The sequence below is a fragment of the Tachypleus tridentatus genome, chromosome 3, assembly GCF_004210375.1.
Source record: "Tachypleus tridentatus isolate NWPU-2018 chromosome 3, ASM421037v1, whole genome shotgun sequence".
Lineage (NCBI taxonomy): Eukaryota > Metazoa > Arthropoda > Merostomata > Xiphosura > Limulidae > Tachypleus > Tachypleus tridentatus.
In genome coordinates this window covers 14,917,973-14,938,665 of record NC_134827.1, presented here as the reverse complement: position 1 = coordinate 14,938,665, position 20,693 = coordinate 14,917,973, and the positions used below count along the sequence as shown (strand labels likewise).

At 34.1% G+C, this 20,693-nt stretch overlaps 1 protein-coding gene and 1 long non-coding RNA gene across 11 annotated transcripts in view; one reads left to right on the top strand and one right to left on the bottom strand.

The window, feature by feature from the left end:
- The window catches only part of LOC143246400 (E3 ubiquitin-protein ligase HECW2-like), a 72,858-nt gene extending 52,609 nt beyond the window's left edge, over nt 1-20,249 (bottom strand). Inside the window, exon 1 of one of the 10 annotated variants that reach the window (XM_076493035.1) lies at nt 20,149-20,249. Coding sequence is in view for 1 of the 10 variants with exons in the window: in XM_076493040.1 (XP_076349155.1) it covers nt 20,149-20,152 (4 nt within the window). In the remaining 9 variants the exon portion in view is untranslated. Of the gene's footprint in view, nt 1-1,767; nt 1,897-2,549; nt 2,736-7,062; nt 7,409-20,139 lie in introns of those variants that run through there. The other 9 variants (XM_076493042.1, XM_076493040.1, XM_076493039.1 and 6 more) reach the window with 9 other exon arrangements.
- On the top strand, nt 1,942-4,021 carry LOC143246403 (uncharacterized). The gene is made up of 3 exons (XR_013025960.1): nt 1,942-2,232; nt 2,403-2,488; nt 2,694-4,021. It is a non-coding gene; the product is annotated as an uncharacterized LOC143246403 (long non-coding RNA).
- Nucleotides 20,250-20,693: the final 444 nt, after the last annotated feature.

Here is a 20,693-nt window from a genome sequence, read left to right as displayed (position 1 = left end):
ACCTTAAAGAGAATAAACTCTGCAAAAAAATAAGTGCATAAATCTGATCATGTAGATCTTTTAGTAAAAATGTACAGACTGGACTTAATCACAATGTGTTGATTGATATACTAACCACAACATACAGTCTAAACTGCATGGTAGGCTTAAATGGCAGTGTACTGCCACTGCATATAAATTTTAAAATGGTACAAGGTCTATCACTAGTGACAAAAGCTTTACTTTTAAATCTTTAAAATATTTTTCCAGTAGAATTGCTTGAAAAAAAGAAAAATTGTCACAAAAATCAGTTTAGATGGCACAAATATGCATGTACACATATAATGGATCTAATTAAACTTCACATGACCAGCTATGGGTTATAAAGACACTTATTAATCCAAGAATAACCTTCAGTAAGAACAGGATTAAATTACATCCCAATAGAGTTTCTCATAACCAACCATCTGGATCTTTTGAAACTTTCTGTGTGTTTTAATTTTCAGATGATTACTTAGATCTATCATTTTTTTCTGTACTTACAAATTAAAAACCCCAATATGTATAACTCACTTTTCAAGTCTGAAGTGATACATTTTATAAAACTTATTTACTGTGCACATATAAAGCATAACAAAAACCATAATTCCTTTTTAGCCAATGAACAATTTCAAACAGAGTAAAATGTGGCTTATTTTTGGTCATGTTAAATTGGAACTTTAAACTAGTTCATTGTAAGTAAACTTACACAAGCTTTCACAGACAAAAAAAAACTTCAATATTATCAGTTCTCCATAACACAGTGTTGTAAAACAAGAAAATGATTGCGAGCTAGGATTAGGATCTGTCATACACTACTAATCACTGTTCATTTACTATATGAAACCTAAGTCAAGCATTTTGATTAAAAAAAAAGAAAACCCTTTCCTGACAAATGCTAAAAATCTATTCATGAAGTCCTTGAATATGTTATACTGTGTAAAAGACTACTACTCTAATTATAAGTTTCAGGTAAGAAGAGTCTTCAACAGAAAATCAGCAAAACCTATGACAATACTACAAGTAATGTTGATACAAACTACAAGTGTCAAGATGATCCACACATATCTAAGGCCTGTTATCTTTAAAGTTTATATTTACTTCAACAAAAAAGAAAAATTAAAATCTAAATTTGACTGATAACCAATTAAACTTCATGAAGTGTTAAAAAGTCTTGGTTTTAAAACTTTGTTTTAAAAAGTATTGTCCTTTTTTGAATATAGATGACATACAAACCAATGATCATTGACGGCCACTGTTATTTCACACAACACTATGCATAATGTGTTTCTTTAAACCAACCTAATGGCCATATAGTAAAACAGAAAAACGTTTTGCAATATATTTACATAGATATCCCACAAAATATGTAAAGAATGGATATAAAATGGTTTGAACTGCATAACAGATCTAAACCGTATTCAAAGGCTAATAAGTGTTTAAAGTTTCATGAAAGAAAAAACAGAAGTCCTCTGTACCATTGTTTAATAAATATACCTATGAAAATATTTTAACAACTTTAGACAGTGCCAATTTATTGTAGTAAACAAAAACAAAATTTAAGAACCAACTGTGCTCAAGTCTCTAAAGAGTTGTGTAAAAAGAAAAAGAGAGTATATATGGAATGGTATATCTATACAGTACTTTCCATTGAAGTCTTGTACAAAAAAAACTAACGCTTAAGGGAAAGATTAACTCATAGAACAATTTTCTTAAGTAACTAGTTAATGCCATTAAATTTCACATTACCAAGCTACCCATAACTACCGGTGGTCAAACACTGGGCTGATGATGTCAACAAATAATCGACGTACAACTGTTAAACTACGCAGTCACTAAACATCAAGCATAAAAAGCCTGCATCTTAACTAACGGTTACCATGGCAACTTCTTAGTGGCCTGTGACAGCAGCCAGCCCTAGACGACACACACTGAACCTACCAGCTGGTTGAAACGTCACTAGCAAAAACAGTCCATTGCACGATATAAAAAATCTCCCTGGAAAACTTATATGGATGAATGTGCTTGCTTGTATTGTCATTCAAATTAAATCCAAAAAATACCGAAATATTTTTCCAACTGACTAGTCTCAAATACATCTATTGTTGAAGCAGTGATTTAAAGGCGTATCTGGATAGTAAACAGCCATACCCTCCAGTGGCACAGCGGAAGGTCTATGGACTCACACCTCTAGCTAGCTGGTTTCGATACCCGGTAGGTAGAGCATAGATAGCCCATTGTGTAGCTGTGTGCTTAATTTCAAACAAACAAGTCTCCAACGTATCTTGCCCTTAGTTTCAATCTAAAAAATAAAGTTTCAAAAGTATTGTCCTCAGTTCACGCCACACAAAAATAATAAAATACTATTATTTTATCCTCTCCAGTAGCTCGGCAATGAATCTGAGTGCTAATAACACTGAAAATCAGATTTTGATACCAGCGGCTGGCAGAGCACAGATGAACCCATTGGGTAGGTTTGTGCTTAAAAACCAAATACAAAACAATTTAAAATGATATATCGAAAAACTAACCATTATGGATGAATGTAGAGTTAAATCTTTTGTAGTGAAAAATATATAATCAAAGTACTGCAATTTTAGTCTAAAAATTGCACAAATAACTGGTAATATATATGTATGGTATATTTAACAAGGCATTACACTATTCAATTTCAGATAGATTATATAGCACTATGAAAGAAGTCGGAATACATATACTTCATTAATATTCTATTGAACGTCTGTAAGAATTCGATCTAAGACTTATGCGAATGGCAAGGAGGTTTAGGAGGTAGACCCCATGAGCAGGAAGTGCTGTGACGCATACCGGAAATTCATCACGTGAGTCAACAAATACCAAACTGACGAAATGTGTATCTTACGCCTACTATAGCCGCCTGGAGTAGCAAAGCAGTTCCGTGAGGTATCTTATATCGTACTTATTTGTACCATTCCATGGAAAATTAAAAAGATAACCTTTCCTGAGTACCATGTTTCACAGCGTTTAAAACGAAACTGGTTGATATATTCAATTGCATAAACTAATTTTACTCAAAAACAAGTATATGAAAAAAATCAATAACTGAAAGTCAAGGTTAATGAAAAAGTTATTATTAACTATTGAACACATTGTTTATTTTGGAATTAAGCACAAAGTTATACAATGAGCTATCTCTGCTCTACACACCACGGGTGTTGAAACCCGATTTATAAAGGTGCGAGTCCGAAGATATATCGCTTTGCCGCTGGGATGGGGAGGACAATCGGACACAGTGACATAATATGTTGACATCACTATTGGCCCGGCATGGCCAAGCGTGTTAAGGCGTTCGACTCGTAATCCGATGGTCGCGGGTTCGAATTCCGGTCGCACCAAACATGCTCGCCCTTTCAGCCGTGGGGGTGTTATAATGTGACAGTCAATCCCACTATTCGTTGGTAAAAGAGTAGCCCAAGAGTTGGTGGTGGGTGGTGATGACAAGCTGCCTTCCCTCTAGTCTTACACTGCTAAATTAGGGACGGCTAGCGCAGATAGCCCTCGAGTAGCTTTGCGCGAAATTAAAAAAACAAAACAAAAGCATTTAGAGATTTCCTAGTAATGTTTAAAGATAAGTTGAGTGTAACAAAAACTACTGAATAAATGGAAAATCCCAAGTAACACACACACAAATACAAACCGAAGGTATAGTAAGATATTTTAACTTAAAATAAAAAAAGCAAAATTGGGGAATAACAAGTTGCAACTCCGTAAACTGTCACACCTTAAAAAACTTATCAATTTAGAGTAGCGTTATACGAGAGCTATGACGTAGGAAACAATCAGATAAGGAGTACACAATGGAAATCCGGATTTCAATACCCGTGGCTGGCAGAGCACAGATAGCTCATTGTGTACAACAACAAGTGCACAATGAAGATAATAAAAATTAAAAAAGATATAAAAATGCATTATATTTAAATTGTATTATGAGGTTCTAACCTAAAATAAAATGGGATAAAATGATCGGCAATGGATATTTTTTTGACTTAGAATCTCATACATTTTATTTTTATACAAACTTTCGTCGGTGTTTCATATCGCTGATAATATAAAGTTGACGTAATTTATAGTATTAGTACTATTTACTTTGTCTCTCACACAAACATAATATGTAGAACACTGACCCCAGTAGGCGGGTCACAACAAGCCCTCAAAAGACTGATTTGGAGCCTGCAATATGATCAGATATCCCTTAAGTACGCAAAATTGTATTTGTGGAATGGTTTCTTCTCCAGTAAGCTCAGACCAAGCCTTTAGCTTTATGGTCACCACCTGAAGTTGTCCAGTGTAAACAATAATTTGGAAACACTAGTGGAAGTGTCCCAAAGTTAAGTAATTCACAAACAAAAGTTAACAAATGTGTTTACATAATTTCCGGACATCCTGTATTTATCCATATCTTTTACCTGATTGTTGATACAGTTTGGTTTGGTAACATCACTCATCTGGTGGAACATACACTAACACCGGCGCGTGGGGGTATTTATCAATGTTTATGGAATATTTCACTAATTTATGAAGACGCCTTAACAATAATGCGTAACATAAGAGAAAAAATCTTTGATTTGATATAACACTTTTTAAATCCAATAATAAACAAGAAAGAACGTTAAACTGTTATTTAACTTCGTGTAAAAGGTTTCTTCCTTTCCTTCACAGCAAAGCCATACTAGATTATCAGATGGTTCAACACTTGGAATCGAGCCCTGAAGTTTAGTGTTGTTAGTACCACTGTCACTCCGGAGCACTTTTATAGAAGATAAAACGTACTTTGTTCGACATTAACAAGATTGTGTTAATAGCTCAGTGCAACCCCAAAATTCTTTATATCTTTAGGTCGTGTTTGTTTTTAATTTCGCGTAAAACTACACGAGAATTATCTTCGCTAGCCGTCCCTAATTTAGCAATGTAAGACTGGAGGGAAGGCAGCTAGTCATCACCATCTATCGCCAACTCTTGGGCTACTCTTTTACCAACTAATAGTGGAATTGATCATCACTTTATAACGCCCCCACGGCTGAAAGAACAAGGATGTTTGGTGTGACGGGGTTTCGAACCCGCGACCCTCGGATTACAAGTCGAGTGCCTTAAACACCTGGCCATGCCGGACCTTTAGGTAGTGTAGTGCTAAAGTTATGACGTGGAAAAGTCATACAATGTTAATAAAAATATTAAAACATAATAACGCATCCATATCTAAACTGATTATCAAAAATTGTGATCAAATTTGATATATACCACATTATAGCTTCAAAAATCACATTGATCAAAACTAGCAAGCCTTTTGTTCTCAATGCAAAATGAAAGAAAACCAATTACAAGTTTGAAAAAATTTTTTGAACCTGTAGCACATTAAACGTTTTAATATATCATGATGACTTATGTCGGAATGCTGGATTTTTTACGGGTTCATCTAAACATGTGAGTATGCATCTGTTGGGGAAGTGGGCTTCAAGTCCTAAAAACAAGAGCAGGATGGGGATACTGTCTAAAACTCTTAGAGCCACTGGACCAGAGGAAAGTTAGTCAGTAACGCCCATTACCAACTATTGGGCACTTCGATTGAATAGTGAGATTTACCGTCACTCCTATAACGCACCCACAACCACAAAGAACGGGACGCGATTTTGTAACGTCGAAACGCGAACCACAGAATCTCGTATTCATTATCCGGTACAATAACCACTAAGTACAGACATGGTCTTGGGCTTGTATGTATAATACGCTTCGTATATGTACACAAGTTACCTCAAATACTTAAATTAAGTATTTAATGTTAAATATTCACCATAGAAGGCATTTCATGTTTTAGGCCTCTATCACTTCTTACATCATCTCACTTCATGAAAAGGGAATCTCTCTTCATCCGAAAGGTAGTAGGTTAACTGTGGCTTTTTACACAAAGTTAAATTTGGATTTAAATATCATAAGTTATTATTGGATTTCAATAGTAGTTCACCATTATAAATCCTTCTCTCCTTTTTATTTTTCTGACAAATTGCTAACATTTATTGGGATATCTTTATAAGTGAAATATTCAAGCAGCATTGGGAATACCTCCTCCCTTCAACAGGTGTATATTTCATCTTAAAATAACTAATATAAAGGTCTTTGCTGGTACACCTGAATGACACAACAAGATCACACACACACTTGGCCGAAAGAAGCTAACAATACCACCAAGATGAAAATTAATACATGCAAAGTAGGTGTTATTTAACTTAACAATGATCCATAGTGGGTAATTTCATGTAACCGCCCCCCCCCCGCTAGTACAGCGGTAAGTCTACGGATTTACAACGCTAAAATCAGGGGTTCGATTCCCCTCGGTGGACTCAGCAGATAGCTCGATGTGGCTTTGCTATAAGAAAAACACAAACTCGTGTAACCGTGAGTTTGAGTTAAATAATACACGAAGCAACAGCCATTAACCTTAACGATAAATAAGGTATTGAGCTGGAGCCAATTTGGGAGCTAAACTATATATATGTACAAATGTATAATTTTTAATATAGAGGCAATTCTAAGAACCCATAAATTAAAGCAAAGAATAATATGTTATATCAACTACATTACATCTACTATATTAATTTCTGATTAAAGTTTTTTCCGCGGTTTTCGTGAAGAGGTATGTCGCAGAATGAACTAACTTTAACAAGCAATTTGTAATTGTTATAAGCTTTATTTAAGACACTTACAAATCATATTTTTTGAGGTAAAATTTAATAGCTTAAAGCTTTTGAGTGCAGAATTATCCATTTCCGAGATATCCCAAGTGGAAAGCTGTACCCATTGGTGAACTTCGTATTTTCCATTTTCTTAACGTCGTGCGGGTAAAACACAATATTTACAACTAATGTGTGAAAGCATAGTTTAACACACTTGTCTATTAAATAAACATACTTTATCATAGAAATAGTCCACACGTATTTAGTCCATTTGCTATTATATGAAACAACAGAGGAACACATACATAAACTACTTCCAATAATGATGTATACGTACCAAATGTAGCCATACTTTAGATGAAGAATCAAAAACCTCGAAAACCTTGGAAATTTGATTAGAAAGAAACATAAATTCTTGAAACGGTTTCAAATTTATTGTATATACTTTTCCAATAACACGTCTTAATAGAAAGACATATGTAACTAAAGTATACGTTACTTTACTGTACCGTTTTTTATTATGCCGTCTCGTCTTGATCAATCAAACTTAGCTGAAATTGCACGTAGCATCCTGTATGCGTAAAACTGAATTCTTAACAGAAAGTTACTATGACATTTGGATTTATAACCATGCACAGAAGTGAATTGTTAATGTTGACCAATAAGCAAGCTATTCACAGTTGACGACATGATTACGCCAACTGTTACTCGACTGGAGAAACATCACCACGGTGACATGAATATTTTATATATGACGTTGAATGATTCCGTTATAATTATAACCAATATCACACCCTTAACTGTTCTAAGGAAATGATGAACAAATGTACTGCACGAAAAAAAAAAAAAGAGAAAAAGAGAAACATCTATACTAAATAATTAACGGTCATGTTTTATTTTATACACTTAAATCTTTCGAACAAGTTTTTAAAGTAATAACAGAACTCAGACAGTCGAATCTGTCCAGCTTTGGGACGTCCAAATGCTAACGGTGCAAGTACAGGGTGGGTAAAAAAAAGTCTGGACACCCATCTTATTTGAAACTAATTTCAAGAATTTGGTTTTTCGGGTTTAAGTAATGATTGTAGCGATAGACCTACATAAAAAACTGACGCTTTGAAACCAAAAACTGATGAAGGTTTCGCTGAGGTCACCTCTAAGGAGTATGTCAAGCCTATATCATCCAGATGAAAGTTAACAGATAGAAATTTTGGATTATTAATCGAAACTTGTTAGTCTGTGTCAATATGAGATACGTAAACATATCAATATGCAATCAATTATCTCTTTCATGTACACTATCTTTATTTGAAGAAGAGTTCGCAGACTTTTTGAACACCCAGTAAATTTCAGATGGCAATACTGAAAACAAAATATTACAAACAAATTAAAAGAACTAACTTTAAAATTGCATTTTTAAAATTTTTAAATTTAGCAATAAAAAATCAAGTTACCTCACTATTTCAGAATATACTGCATATTACTGTCAAATACGGAAAACAGAGCGAAAAGAAGGAATCCAACCAACTAGCCCCCCATACCCGATACAGAACTGATAATTTCATACTTGAACATCAACACAATGAAAACAAAATGTAGGGGCAAAGTACAATAGACGCCTTTAATATTATTTGCATGTGGAATAAAATGGGCGCTTCATAATATTTCTGGAAAGCACGAGACCACAGTCACGGTCTACGAATAAAAAGATGGTAGGAATAATAAAATAGTCAAGATGTGGGTTATTTTGGGGTTAGTAAGATTTGGAACACTAGCTCAGTCGGAAGTTTACATTACCTCTTGGATCGACCAATGTTATTCTCCTTGACAGGCTCATATGTATATTTCGTTTATATTTAATTACAGCATAATCACTGAAAGACATTTTTAGCTGAATTACGTTTGGCAAATGAACATAAAGTCACTATATACATCAGCTCATTATAATTAAAAAAACACAAAAAACACATCCAGTATGTGTTGATACAGCAGAAAAAAAATAACTTTTTACAAACAGTCAGTGTGGGAAAAAATAAGAAAATTGGTTTTACGTTCTTTCACATTGCCGAGGGTTCAATGAGCTTAAGTTATTTTTGCATTAAACAAAACGGATCAGAAATTGCCAGCTTTAAGAGCACGTAATCAAAAGTAATTACACAAAATGCATCCTTATTTCGTTTCAAAGCGTAACTCGAAAATACCAAAAACAACAACATAATGTTATAGATATTGTAATAAAATATGGCTAAATGGCAATCAGATTATTAAGTTTAAGTACTTGGTTGTATGAAAGAATCTGTATGGAATTAATTATGAAAACATAAGCGATAAACACACTGAAGTCACAATTAACACTCCTACGAAAAGACGTTTCTAGTCCTGATTTCTCCAAGCCCGTTCCCCTGGCTGTGGTTTCGCTAGATAGTAGATAGGGACAGTGGGAATCTCGTTAATCCATTCATTAAGTTTCGCAACTCCTAAGGCATCATGAACAAAATTGACTTTCGTCTGATTTTCCTCTACGACTTCAAACTTGGACGAAAAGTTACAACCATGCATTCGGCCACGGATATGTTACTGAACGTACAGCTCAGCGTTGGTTCCAAAGGTTTCGACATGGAGATAAAAGTCTTGAAGACCACAAAGGTTGTGGAAGGAAGCCATCTTTATCCAACTTTTTCGTCTTGCTAATCGCATTCAGGTGTTTGGCAGTGCTTGATTTGCCTGTGTTTGGCTTTTCTGCAAGCTCATGTCCTGTTGCACGAGGGTCTGTCTCACTGCTTCCCTTAATGTGATTAGCAAGACGAAAAAGTTGGATAAGATGACTGAAGATCAACAAAATCGGCATTATGAGACCTGTCAAGGGTGACGCTCCAAAAAAATTGAACGAATTGGGAATCGAAGTTTTGCCTCATCCATCTTATTCCCTAGACCTTTCCCCTACAGAATTTTATTTCTTCAAGCACTTTGACAACTTTTTGAACAATAAACGCTTTCAAAACCAGGCAGCTGCAGAAAAATCTTTCAGAGAATTCATTGACCATAAAAACTCCCATTTCTTCAGCAGGAACACAAAAGACATCGTTATACGTTAGCAAAAGTTTGCTGAATCAATTGGTACTTACTTTGATTAAAGCATGTTTTACAACACTGGCTTATAATTTTCCAAACCTCGCAGTTCAAAAACGACATTTGTTTCTGAACAACCTAATATAATAACGGTTATTGCAAATAATGATTTAAATACAGCAGTTTTACAAATTTAGAGACAATATTGAGTCTCATATCCGGTCTAGAACTGAATATTTTATTGACGATCCAGGCCCACGACAAGCAAACTAATTCTGACTTGATACTGTTACACACCTTGCTTAAGCTAGCTAGCTTGGTTGGCCTCGCATTGCTTACTTTTTCCGATTAAAATATTTAATGTCTTCGTAGAAATAACAGCGTCCGAAGTTAGTTCATTAAAACTGAATGGTTTGTAATGTTCAAAAGCTATAAAGTTTCCGGTCAAATTCTCTAGTTTATAGATTAATAAGCGTTAATTACAATTATAGCTTCCAAGACTGATAGTATACTGAATGTAGCTAACCAACCATATGCGTCATATGCACTTTACAGAAACAAACGTAGATATTAAAATACATGTATAACAGTAAATCCGTTACGCACAAAAAATACCACATAAAATACAAACTGAAAAATACACTAGTATTTTGTACGTGATCGTTTTGCTTCACACGCAGCTTTACACCCTGTTTTCATGCTGCCTTGCAGTTTATCAATGAAAAACTGTTACAAATGTCCTATGTTATTTTCTACTATCTAACGAAATTGTTTAGTAACCTTTTTCAATTTTTAAGTAAGCCGTACAATCTCAAGAATTATCGTATTGGAGCTTTGTGCAGACTAAATTAAGTCAAAATAGTTTCACCACATTTGATGTATGCTTGAAGAACGAATGCCTGCCAAATGCATCGTGTTTCCGAAGAAATGGCACGACGGATTAAAATGTGCCTGTGCTTTTCAGCAGTCAGGGTAACAACAACTTTGTGTTGAACACTAAAACTGATGGTTGAGATGCAGTACTGAAACTCCGCCATTCTTTAGTGTACATATATCGTACACTGACTAAGATACTTTCCTCCTACCTGCTGTTTTTAATTGTTGCCAAACATTTTAAACTTGAATTAATCTGTAAAGAGTACACGTCTCCAAATTTGCGGAGTCTACTGTCTTAGATTGAGTTCGATTTTTTAAATTTGAATACCTCTTTTCAACAACGATTTTCAAGCAGTTACACGCCAACTGAGACAACTGTTCTCGATGTAATATCCACACTTATATTTACTTGAAATTCTCCGGCAAGATCTGTACTCTATCGTTGTGTACGTCATAAAGAATGAAAACTAAGTTTTCTACCTTTATGAACAATGCTAGTTTGACGTAATCCTTTCAGTATTTCGAAAATCTTCTACTGAAACATGAGAGCCTTGCTGCAATTTCTCGTATGGAGTAAACTTGAGCATCCAAATTTTGATTTATATACACTTGTTTTTGCTAGATCACAACAGTTGTCACTACTACTACTGGGCATAGTATGACAACCTGTACTTTAAAACGCTCGTGATTTTTTGTTGTTGTGACCAAAGAAACACAAAGGGCTATATATGCTGTTCACCGCGGGCATTAAAACTTTATTTTTAGCATTGTAATCACTCAGAATTACCCTTGAGTCACCGATGTACCTTAATAATAGTTTGTCAATTTCCGATCGATTGAGTTACAATCAATCACAATATAATCTATTAACATGTGACTGCACACTGGTGCAATTCAGTTTTGCGCGATAAGATACTGGCATTCTTGTAACGTTTGCCTCATATAGACTTTTGTTTCCCAATAACTATTCCTAATACTGTATATCTACACTCTAGCAGTATAAGTCCGTAGACTTGTGCCATTGCAGGGGTCTGTTTGTTATGGTTATTGGACTTGAAAGACTTTATTAAACATGAACTGAAAAATCAAACATCAAATGGTGGTATCTAGTTTATATATAATATACAACATACAAGCCAGGAGTCACGAAACTGTTAAAGTTGAAGTTCCTTAGATGTAACTTTAGCTTACGTGACAGGAACCACTTCACAAAAACGTTATTCTGTCGCTTATATTCTTACTTTATTCTTATATTCTTACTTATTAGTATTAATTTTCTTGATTATATTAAAATACAAGAAAAAAAACACTTTCAAAGATCGATTTCACGTATGGGTTTATTGCACCTAATTATTTAATAATTACACACTAATTCTTCACCTTTTGACACCACAATTTACGGCACCCACTTCCCTGCCAATATTACAAAAGAAAAAAAAAACAATTCGGTAATACTTGTACGCCTGCATGAGAAGTGCACAAGTCGACTCCAGTTTATTGTATCTTACATCATCACGACACCATCAGAACTTCGTCTACTAAACCTACAATAGTTAATAAATCCTATTCGCAGTCTTAAGCGTACATAGGGCTGATGCCTAATTCCGGTTTCCCGTGGCGTGAGAATGTTTTGACGTTTTCCTGGGACTAGATGCAAGTCGATCTATTATTTAGCGCACATTTTACAGCTTAAAAAGTTTAGGTAAAGTGCCCGTCTTTTTCAAGGACATACGATTAGACAATTGCTTTTATTGTCTGATACATAGAGTTTACATGCGTCAAAAATGGATTTTGAAATATTTTAAATTATTGTTATCATCATATAGTTTCAGAGTTTATGCGTAAGGTCGATGTGTCACATTCTACTGTATCACGAAACACATTTTTTTTTCAGACTGCTACCGAAAACAAGTATTCAAGCGCATCTTTTTCTTGCGTTGTCCATTTCTCAGTTTGTTTTGGTCCCCCGCTGGTACAGCAGTAAGTCTATGGATTTACAACGCTAAAATCACGGGTTCGATTTCCCTCGGTGGACTTGAAAGATAGCCTGATGTGGCTTTGCTATATATACATATATATATGAAAAACACACAGTTTGTTTTGAATTCCGCACAAAGCTACACGAGGGCTATCTGCGCTAGCCGACCATAATTTAGCAGTGTAAGACAAAAGGGAAGGCAGCTAGTCATCACCACCCACCGCCAAATCTTGGGATACTCTTTCACCAATGAATAGTGGAATGACCGCACGTTATATCGCCCCCACGGCTGAAAGGGCGAGCATGTTTGGTGTGACCGGGATTTGAACCGGTGCCCTTCTGATTAAGAGTTGAACGCTTAACCACCTGGCCATGTCGAGCTACACCGCTGTTATCCTAATCTCGCTTTACCTATGTTATAGTTGTTATACACTTCAGCCTGCTTTTCACTAGAGTTTAAGTCAATCTGAGAATGCTTGGGTTCGAATACTAGAGCTGGAGGTTCGTTTAAAATTTTTTTTACATGCACCTCCTACGACGTACGTTTCTACTGACGAGATTTCTTTTCGCGACACAATTAATTGGACGCAAGACAAACTTTGTTACCGATTTGAGTAGTTTTCTACTAAGAGTTTCGAGGCTCAAATATCTATAAGAGTAATTTGTTGTGACATTTATCTTCCTTCATAAGTTGATATCCGCTGTTAAGATAATGTTGGTATTTTTCCTTCTCTTTTGTTAAAGGTGGTCTGGCTACCACATTGTTGTGTTCATTGTCATTCACGCCTCACGTCCGGAGAGCTCAACGTACAACTCTTAAACGATTGGTAAATGTGGTTTTTCCATTGGTGTGCCACAGACTGTGTAGAAATACATAGAATTTAACTAATAACAACAGGATTTCAAACACTGAAAAACTCAGCGACCTTAGTACAATTATGTCTTACACCAGGATGTCGCCACTCTATAGTTAGCAATATCTAACGTCTCATGAACCGGAACTCAAGTAAACAATGATTTCTCAACAAGATTGAAACAAAAAGTTCAATTGAAAGTGCATATTCTATTACAATTTTTAAAAAACTTGTACGTTTTTGCCAAATCCCAAATTTGTCAACTAGTTTGTCTGTTCGTACTTAAACACAAAGCTACACAATGAGCTATATGTGCTCTGCCCACCAGGGGTATCGAAAGCCGGTTTCTAGCGTTGTAAGTCCGCAGACATACCGCTGAGTCACTGTGTGTGTGTGTGGGGGGGGGGGGGGGGCTTATCGATTAGTAGTGAAGTTAATAAAGCCCACAGGTTCATTTATTTTGTAAATTTTGATAATACATCTGAAATCTATTTCTCATGTTGTTTGGTTTTTCATTTATATTCTGTATTTGAACTCAAAACATTGAGCAAGTCCATAATTATAATTATCAGCGGACACGATAACCATTGCCCAAATTCAATTTTATGTTGAATTCAAACACAAAAATTACATAGTTTTTATATTTCCAAACGTATTTTCATTTTTATTTTTTTTTTATTTTTCAAAATAAAAGGAAAGGCTACGTTTACGGATCTACTACCGTGAGTTATCTATACACTACGAACCGTGTTGTCTGTTCGAGCGGTCCCTCATTGGCACAGCGGAATGTCTGCGGACTCACACCGCTAAAAATCGGATTTCGACACCTGTGGTGGGCAGAGCACAGATAGCCCATTGTGTAGCTTTGTGCTTAATTCTAAATAAACAAACTGTTCAAGTGTTCGTCTGTTTCCCGTTTAAAAACGATCCGCACACAAGCAAAGCTCGACAATCACTTTTTAAACGATAAGAAAACAGGCACGAATAATGTTGATGTTGTTTTTTAAGCAGAATATTCTACAGTAAGTTGTTAGAAATGAATGTGACGTAACGTAAAGCATAAAAATGTAGATTTACCGTATGTTATTGCTAAGCTGCTCTTCACACAACAGAAATGTTCAACAATTACTTTTCGCGATGGGCGGTACACGTAGCTCTGAGTTTGACTCGACGTAAAACCAAGATAGAAACACAATTAACCCTTTTAAAGTCTATGAAATAATTTAAAGTGACAGATTAACAAACTTTTCCCGTCACTGGGGATGGGTACTTTTGCTTGTTAGTCATAATTAATTGTGAAGTAAAAACGTATGAACGTTATGTTAGGAAATGTCAGTTTGATGCATTATTACATTAAATATTTACTGAGTTAATTCTGCTACAAATACCAACTCTTACGTTACGGATGTTAAAGAAAACTATTAATCAACAACTTCCACCTTCGAAAAATAGGTTTCAGTAAAAAAGTAAACGTAAATGTAATAAACAACTCCATCTGTTGTTCCCATTATATACATTATAAATAGTGCGTCTCCAACTTCATAATTAATTAAATTGTGCTATTAAAAATGAACCTAAGCATTCATTGGAAAATGATCACATTTTATAAATTTAAGTTTTTTACAAAACTAAAATGTTTCCCGCTTTCTTCAGTTTTGGTAAGTATGTATTACTTCAAACTTTTGAATTAATTTTTAATTACTTTTGTGCTTTACTAATTAAAAGACCATTTCCATTACAGAAAGACAGATATGAGAGATTCCCTCGAAAAGTACAAATATGTTTCATTATTTGATGTTTATTTTATGCTCTTCATGGCTACAAGTAGGCTTAGCGAAATTAAATTTAAAATTATTAAGACTTTTGTGAAAGACGGTTTTGGTACAAGTTTAACTTCGTCTGTTTTGCAGATAAAGACTGACATTCGATGTTCTAATTACCAATAACTATACATATTTTGAAATAATATATCACGGTAATGGAGACTACACAGTTGCCTTTGACAGTAGATGGCGCCTGTATCGTTCTCTTGATATTTACTTTGGTTGTCGCTTTCTTTACACTTTTCACACCTTTTTGATAAAACTGGAGCTTAATAAGGCTTCCAATTTTACAAAGCATCTTGACAGTTACATTGTTTTTGGTAACAATTACGTGAAAATTAATAAATAAGAACTGTTGATAAAATGGTATCTCCAATAGTTGTTTTCGTTACTTAAATTAACTACAGTGGGATATAAATACACTTAATGTATTTTCCAGGTTGGACACTGCAGCGATAAACTGTGTTTCGTATAGTACAGTTTGAAACTTTGTAAGTTGCTTAGTTTCTTAAATTACATAGATGTAATTCCAAGAACGAATGAGTGAGAGTAAATAAGAAATTACACCAATATTTCAACGACACCAGTATGTCTGCAACAGTGTCGACGACCAGAACTCATAAGATTAAGTTATCTTTTACTTCGAGGTTTATTTGCTTTACTTTGTGACAATTTCGAAGTGGCAAACATAGGTAAAAGGTAGATAATTAACACTATTTACCGTTAACTCTGTGGTTACTTTAAATGAACAGATGGATGTGACAGTCACTTTCATAATGCACCCGTGGGGATTCTGTTGTTATTTTAATGGTAACGGGACGTGAACCGAGATCCACAGTCTGGCACACTAACCACGGGATCACGGGGTCACAGAATATTCGTGAATTACTCCTATTAGTTTCTGTTCTGCAGTCACGTAGTCTATCATTAATATTTCCTCACAGTCTTAACCGTGTGTGTTATGTTTTAAAGCTAAGCCACATCGGATTATCTGCTCTGTTCACCGATGGGAATCGAATCCCTGATTTCAACGTTGGAAATTCGTAACTTACCACTGTCCCACCTGAAAACTACGAAGAAGGTTTATGTGTTGATATGTTTTAAATGAACCATAGCGGATAATTTACGCGCTTATTTGTTTCATAATTAACAATAATAATACGTTAAATACACACACACATATATATATATATACTTTTTTTCAGAATTATAGCGTGATTAACCATTTTCGGAAACAACTACAAATGTGATAAACTACGTCTTAGCTGAACCACGATGCTGCCTCTGGAGTTTGTCTTCAAAACGTTTAAGCACGTGTTATGACTACTATTGTGTTATATACGTGCACCAGCTATATCCAGATAACCTTTGACCACGGATGTGCATAATAATGAAAACAACAACACAAAAAACCGTATCAGTTTTGCAATATGAAGAAAACGAATGAATAATGTAAAATTTGAAATCGGAAAGTTAAATGGAAAATATCAAAAAATAACATGCATTTCATTTTAACAAACGTTATTATAACTATTTTTTTTAATAGAAAACATAGCTTTAAGTACCTTATAAATATTACATCGGTGTTCTTAATCCAAACAAATGCAGGTTATAAGTTACGATTAAATATTCCATTGACTTGTAGCGAGCTACACAAGCAACAACATGCATAACGTTTTGTTCTTTTACTCTTTATTAGTTTAATCTTCTAGGCCCAGCATGGCCATGTGGTTAAAGCCCTCGAATCGCGGGTTCGAATCCCCGTCAGACCAAACATGCTCGCCTTTTCACCCGTGGGGGCGTTATAATGTGACGGACAATTTCACTATTCGTTGGTAAAAAAGTAGCCCAAGAGTTGGCGGTGGGTGGTGATGTCTAGCTACCTTCCCTCTAGTCTTACTGTTAAATTAGGGACGGCTATCAAAGATAGCCCTCGAGTAGCTTTGCGCGAAATTTAAAAAAAAAAAAAATTACCGTACATCGATGCGACACCATTGCATTATTTTTTATTTATTTGTATGTGTGTGTGTGCTTCTTTGGTGAATAACAATATTAAGGTTCCGGCTGAAAGTAAAACGCAATGTGTTCCTGAAACTTATGACAAAGCAGGTTCTTGCAGTGTCCATTGTATTTAGAAGGACGACGTCGTGACCTTCAGAACTGGTCTGTGCGAACTAAACACTGAACTTTCCTTATCATTACCACAAGCCAAGCTTGCTACAACAAATACACACATCACGTCCACATGCAGATGAATGCGGACTTCTGTAGGAGGATATAACCACATTCTTGTTGTTGACCCGTTTTCTGGTAGTCGAGAACAGAAGTCATACAAAAACTACTAAACATTAGAAACTAGCTTTTTTTTTTTATCTCGTAATGCTGTTTTTATATTAGAATGGAAAGTTATGTTCGTCAAATCTAGTTTACAGACCAAAGTGGATTTTTTCCAAGCATCTAATAGACTGTGGAATTGAATAATACGTAAAAACAAAATGTAACGAACAAACGCTATGAAACAATGCTGAAAAAGGCATCACTGACACTAAGTGTGTTTTTGAAACAATTGATATCTATATATATTCGGCATGGTTTCTGCCCACTAGCAAACACATACTGTGTATAAATACAATATGCATCGAATATTGTATGTTAATGTATACATACAAGAATCATTGACATTTAAAACCGTCGGTACTTGGTGAAACTCCATAATTACACAATTGAGAGGAGGGGAAAACAATTGCACGTTCATAAATACATCATATATTAACGGCCACGGTTTGGCCTTTAGTGCATTTTTCCTCAATTCTATGATATAACAATCTTGTATCATGATACTAATATATAAACAGTGTCTTTGAAAAATGTAGTGTTTTACTTCCCTCAAGATATCACACCCTTCAGTTTGAAACATCCTGCAGACAATAAACAGATTATCCACATGTTAAGTCTATCTTTGAAATAATAATTCTCAAATTCATCTGACTTAACACTCCAAGTATTGCCTTTTGTGTTTTTCCTCATTATGTAATAAAAACATCTTATTTATTATTTCAACTGATCCATTGAAAACAATGAAATTACTAAACAATTACCTTATGTGCTATTTTATATTACAATAAATAGCTAACTTCCCTGAATATTTTAAAAACATTTAGTAACACTCGATAAAGAAAAGGCATTAACCACCAACATCAGTGAATATATATATATAAATTTTCAAGGTCTTTCAGCAATAAAGCAAGTTTTAAATATAAAATGTATTTTAAGTGGACATACATAACACATTGATCATCTAATATAACTGACGTCTTTTTTTTCTAAAAATAAACTCATTGATAAAAATGTAACACCTTCTTCTATGTTGCTCTACCAAGCGTATTGTTGAGCACCAAAAAACAAGCAGGACACACCTTAAGAAACTATTCTTTTGTGTCATTATTACTGTTCACTTCTTTTTAGAAATGGAAAAAATCAAGCTAATGGGCCATCTGTTTTAAACAAACACTTTTATCTGAAAAGTGCTCTCTGTTCACTATTATTATGTGGATTTCCATTTACCTAATTTACAGTCACACTCAAAATTGTAACACTGGCTTCACAGAAGAAAAAAAACTAAAAAACTGCAGTAATATGAGAGATGTTTCAATATACTTAGTTTCAAATAGTTATAGGAAACTAGAAAATGAGATTTTGTTAACAGTACCAACAACTACAATTATATGTACACATATATCTATACACAGTTATATACATGCTTCAGAAAATTAAATACAAGCTTGTATTGAACAGAATTTACATCCTAGAACTGGTAACTTCTGGAACAATTTACTGTGTCAAGTAACATATACTTACAATGATATCTTTAATTTCCTCAAAACTTTATTTCAAAAATTACAGCTAAGGTAGTTTACAAAATTTTATTTGTAAAAAGGAAAGTAAAGTGAACTGGTGACTTTGTGTGGCATTTTGTAGTGTTTCATCAACAGATCTCATGCTATTATCATCCGTAGATTTTGAAGAAAAAAATTAAATGTACATTTACATAGTTTACCTCTGAATGTCATAAAACTAAAACAACTTTTTGCTATTTGCTGCAAGTATCTTTTAATTATAAACATAAGAATATGTATAATAAAACTTATGTAAGATAACTAAAATGCCTAAGTTTAAAGTTAAAAATGTATAATTTTGATATAAAAACAAATATGCAAAAGTTTCTTTAAATTCAAACAAAACATATAAAATTAACATATATATATATGAACACAAGACTATCATATAAATGCAAACTAGAGAAAAAATGGTGCTCTAAACCATGAACAAATATTTTAATATATTGCAATGAACTTACCGGCTAAGACTAATAATATTACAACTTACAAGATCATTACGATAAGACAGTTGAAACTGGAACTTGAAAAAATCAACTAGTACTAGTAAGTAGAACAATAGAATTGGTACTCCTATAGTACTAATACTATTCATCCTGAAATCTATAAAATTGTAAATCGTCATTATTTCAGTTGCCTGTCTTGCATATTTTTTTATCAATATTTGAAAAAAAACGTGATGGATCGGTGCTCAATTTCACCGGAAACCTTTCTTGTTGCTTTCAAAATATAAAGAGCACAAACATCCCTGTATAATATAACTTGTAACTTGAATAAAACCAACAAAATCTTCATTTCCACTGCTAAGCCTAAGCCTTCGATAATGCTGTTCGGTATGCCTTCAACGTTGATAAATATTTAATTGTATATCAATTTCCTATTTTTATATTTTTCGTAACGAAAACTAACGCTACCTACATCACTTACCCATACAGTCAATATTGTAACAACTCGATACAACAGGTACGAAAACATCCGAGTCCCAAAGCTACTAAGGCTACATATAAGGTCCGTCTTGAATACCTTAGAATAATCACATATACTAATTCTCTAGTGGCGTCCTCTCACGTCATGAATAATAAATATTTTATTTATTATAATATGACAAAACACGACATAACACTACTATATTATAGCATAAAATAAATTATGTATGTAATAAATAACCAAAATATTAGGAATATTTGAAACAGGAAACCGATCAAAAGGGTTCAAACCATGCAACAAACACAAATTACTGGAAAAAATTAAGGATGAGAAAAAGAAAAACTTAAAAGTACTCAAGAGAAAATAAACAATATACAATTGTATGCTAGAAAAAAATAAATATATGACAAATAAATTTTTGGATTCACTTTTATATTGCTCTAAGTCTTTAGAAATTACATTAGCAGCCTATGCATTGTTGCATTTCTTTGTGAGTCTCCTTATCCTAGCTTATTTTCTTATTTCTTAATTTAACTATAATTTTG